Here is a 3,807-nt window from a genome sequence, read left to right as displayed (position 1 = left end):
ATCTATGCTGCAAACTCTGAGGTTGGAAGTGTGAATAGAATAAAACAGGTTACTAACCAATGCTAAGAGCCATTAAACCAAGAGTCAAGCAATGATTAATTAATGATCTTTCTACTCCAAAAACCTGATCTGATCATATACTCAAGACTTTAAAAATTAGTATTATTCTGTTGAATTTTTCTGCTATTAGACATGTTCTTGAGTATGTTAGCTCAAGATAGTTATCATTTAGTTCTCCAGTCTTGGACTTATAAGGCAGATACTGTTTCAGGTGGTTGGGTTTTCACACTAAAATAATGGTACTTGTCAACCCTTGTAGAACTTTCTAGTGTAGGAAAAAGACAATGAGCAAAGATATAAAAGGTTAAATGATCGCATGGGTGAAAATAAAGCAAGTTAAGGGGGTGGGGGGAGTATGCATTGTAGAGTTCCTTTAAGGCATCCTTTCCCCCTAACAGGGCCATAAAAGAATTCAAAGGTAGTGGGAAATTTGAGCAAAAACTCAAAGGAAAAAGGGAGAATGCAGCATAAAACTTATGGGTGAAGATTTTTTCAACAGGAAATATTTTTGATAAATTGAGGTTTGTAACGATTTTGTAAATGGTGAACTTTTTATTGAGTTTGTACTTTGTTTCTTTAACTATTTGCAAGTTCAGCTTTAGAAGAATGTAATTCTAGTTCAGTAATATTATTATCGAACATAGCACCAAGTTCAAATTTTCTACAAAGCCTTGTTCTTATCTTTGATAGAAGGTAAAACTGTATTTCTTCACAAAGCAGGCTATAAAAAAAATTGCTGCTGGTAAAGGGGAATTAGTTGGCTTGCCTTTTCTATAAAATACTTCATTTCAGGGGCAGCTATGGAAATCTAGTGATAGTCTCAAAACTTCACTTTGAGTAATTTGTAAAGTGGTCAGCACTGTACATAATTACTTCTTTGTTAAGATGTCAACCTTTGTTTTTTAGTTTAGAGTTACTGAACCGCAATAATTGGCCAAGGGACTAAGGCAGAGTGGAGTGGACACCATCAGTGCATTTAACCCAAAACAATAAATCATTGTTGGTATTATGTCATGTTGCTTTTTTTAGATGATTTTTTTTTCTTGACAATATACACATACCTTGGATTTGCTGGTGCCATACTATTAATATTTAACTATAATTTAGTATATCTCCAACCAGTTTCTTACTCAAACACTGGTGATATCTGCAATGTTAATGAGCTGAAGTTGACAAAACCTGCTAATACTCTTAAAGGCTTTTAAAACAATAGGAATTATAGCCCTGGAAAAATAATAGGCTGTGCCAGGCAATATAAAGGCTTTCTAGTAATATTTTCCAACAGGTAAGCCTGGGGTAGGTTATCCTCACTGAGGAGAGTGTAATTTGAGACACCACAGCAAATGTAGAAATCTAGTTACAATTAGTAAATTTATTTTTAAATTTTAAAAGGGAGCTGAGGTTAGTGGTGCTCACTGGAAGACAAGAACTTGTTTCAGGCAGATAAAACTCAAGGGTTGTATTATTTGCATTTATTTAGCCTTCTGTTTTTTTAGTGGGGCTCTTAGTTGTTACTTCCACTTTGATATTTCTGACTAAAGATGCTGTATCAACACAGATTATTGGAACATAATGCAATTATGCAGCCAAAACACTAGCATGGTGCTCTTTTAATGCTTATATAACATACATAAAAGTTGCACTTCCAAGGTTCGTTACTTTAGGTCAGAAGAGAATATGCTCATAGCATGCCACTAATCCAACTCCTTATACTATGGAGGAATAGTTCTTAAAACTTCCTATCATACTTTTGAGAAGTACTAACCCTGTTAATCCCTTATGGTCTCTAGCAATTGCAGGATTGCCCTCACAATACATTTTTGGCACCTTTACAAACGTTGGCTAAATTACTTTTTCTGGAGACTGGAACCATCAGGGAAAGGTTGGGGAATGAAATTGGCTAACAATATTAAACTTTTGATTATTTGAGATTTTACCTGAATATCAACATGTTAAATTTAGCTAGTTGCTTTGCAGTGGGCTCTAAACTCAGCATATAAGTTAGCAGTGAAATTAAGTTAGGGAATATGAAAATAAGAAATTTGCTCAAGAGAAATGATGGTGTCAGCACAGCTGAGGAATGTCACAATAGCTACATTTCGTCAATTGTGATCATGATCAGGGACTCTCCCAGGGCAAGGTTAATTCATAGTGCTTCCTGAGGAGAGGTTTTAGAATTGCAGTACATAGATTTAAAAGGGGATGTCAGAGGCAGGCAGGCATAAAGGCAGAGAGGGGATTAGAAGGAAAGGAGTATTAAATCCAGCGCTTCGAGAGATGCTGGGGAGGATGGGGTAGAATTTTAAGGGGAAAAAGGAGCACTGTGCAGTGGTAAATTGGTCTGTAGTCCAGGTGAGTAAAACTCAGCAGGCAAGTGTGGGGGTGGGTGGGGTGAAATCCTAATGATTGGAGTCGGAGAGCGCTATGTTGTCGACAGGCAAGCGTTAATTTAGCTGTGATAGACGGTAAAATCCTCGTTAGACTTTGTTATAGGACATTCGTGGCTATCTCGTGGAGATGGCAGGACCCACAAAACATTAATGGTGTCAGGACTGAGGACGTGTGTCCTCTGCCTCCAGTCTCTCTCGGGACAGTCCAGACCGTCCACTCCCGCAGAACTGCCAGTGGCTGTGGCGCCAAGGTCAGGCCACCAGGGCTGTGCGAGGCGGGCGAGCGAAGAGGACAGAGAGCGCAGCCATTTGGAGGGAGGGTGGCGGTGGACCACAGACGCCCCTCTGGCAGGCAAATGTGTCATACGTCCCGAGGTCGCTTTCCCGCGATCAGTTCAACGGAAAACAGGCAATGAAAATAAAATTACACGTGCGAACATGCAAATGAGACAAAACCAAAGGAAAACACCACCGCACTCCAGGCTCTCCGATGGGGGAATTCCAGGGCCTCCTGTTGCCAGTCGCCCGACGCGGACCGCAGACAGCCGCGCGGCCGGAGAAGAAAGGGCGAGAAACCGAACCTTCTGGGGTCCCTCTCCATGCCTGGCTCCGGCTGACCCTTTCACCAAGCCGCCCTCCCAGAGAAAGGAGCAAGAAAAACGCCCGTGCAGCCGTGCCTCGGCGGGCTGGAGGAAGAAGGGAGAGAATTGGAGAGCAAAGCCGTCCCAGGAAGCTGGAGAAAGTCTCCCCTTCCATCCCCCGAGCCCTCGGTTAGGAGCGAGATGACTACTCCAGCTGGCTGCGTCCAGCTTCCTAGACAGGGGACTTTAGCCTGGGCAACGAAGGCCAGCCCCATCTTGCCTTGTCCTCCCCACCCCCATCTCGTCCCGCGTCCCAGCCAGAGGGAGAGCGCCACCCGGGCGAAGCGAGCGGCGAGCACGACTGTCCCGCCGCCCTCCGCCTCCGTGTGCGCCCGGGCCGCGGTGGACCCGCGAGGGGCGGAGTGGGCGAGACCATTGGAAATGCTGGGAAGGGGGTAGACGAGCCAGGATCGAGGGGCGGGGCCTAGCAACCTAGTCCAGATTTTCCTGTTCTTTTTTAAGGCGGAAAGACCCGTTATCAAAGTGGAGAAAAGAGATTTTTTTTTTTTGAAAGGGGAGGAGCGTGTGTGGGAGGGCGGGGTGGGAAGGGACGCGGCAGGCAGCTGGGGTTCAGACAGGAGCAGGAGTTGCAAGGAGGGCGGGCGAGTCCCAGAGCCGGCTCCGGGGGTCGGCTTCCTCTCCCCCTCCCGCGCGGACGGGTGGTGCGTTCCGAGTTCCCAGGAGTTCGAAGCGGGCGGGTGCCGGGGGGAGGGGAG

The 3,807-nt window shown here is 45.0% G+C and overlaps 1 protein-coding gene across 1 annotated transcript in view; it reads left to right on the top strand.

Annotated features, from left to right (window-relative positions):
* Positions 1–3,232: 3,232 nt before the first annotated feature.
* Positions 3,233–3,807, top strand: part of PVRL3 (poliovirus receptor-related 3) — an 83,070-nt gene continuing 82,495 nt past the window's right edge. Inside the window, exon 1 of the mRNA XM_012730548.1 lies at positions 3,233–3,486. Coding sequence (XP_012586002.1) covers positions 3,233–3,486 — 254 coding nt within the window. The remainder of the gene's footprint in view (positions 3,487–3,807) is intronic.

Source organism: Condylura cristata, unplaced genomic scaffold (assembly GCF_000260355.1).
Source record: "Condylura cristata isolate star-nosed mole 26May11 unplaced genomic scaffold, ConCri1.0 scaffold00003, whole genome shotgun sequence".
NCBI classification, from domain to species: Eukaryota; Metazoa; Chordata; class Mammalia; order Eulipotyphla; family Talpidae; genus Condylura; species Condylura cristata.
Note: the sequence above shows the minus strand (reverse complement) of the source record. Positions and strands in the feature narration are given on the sequence as shown.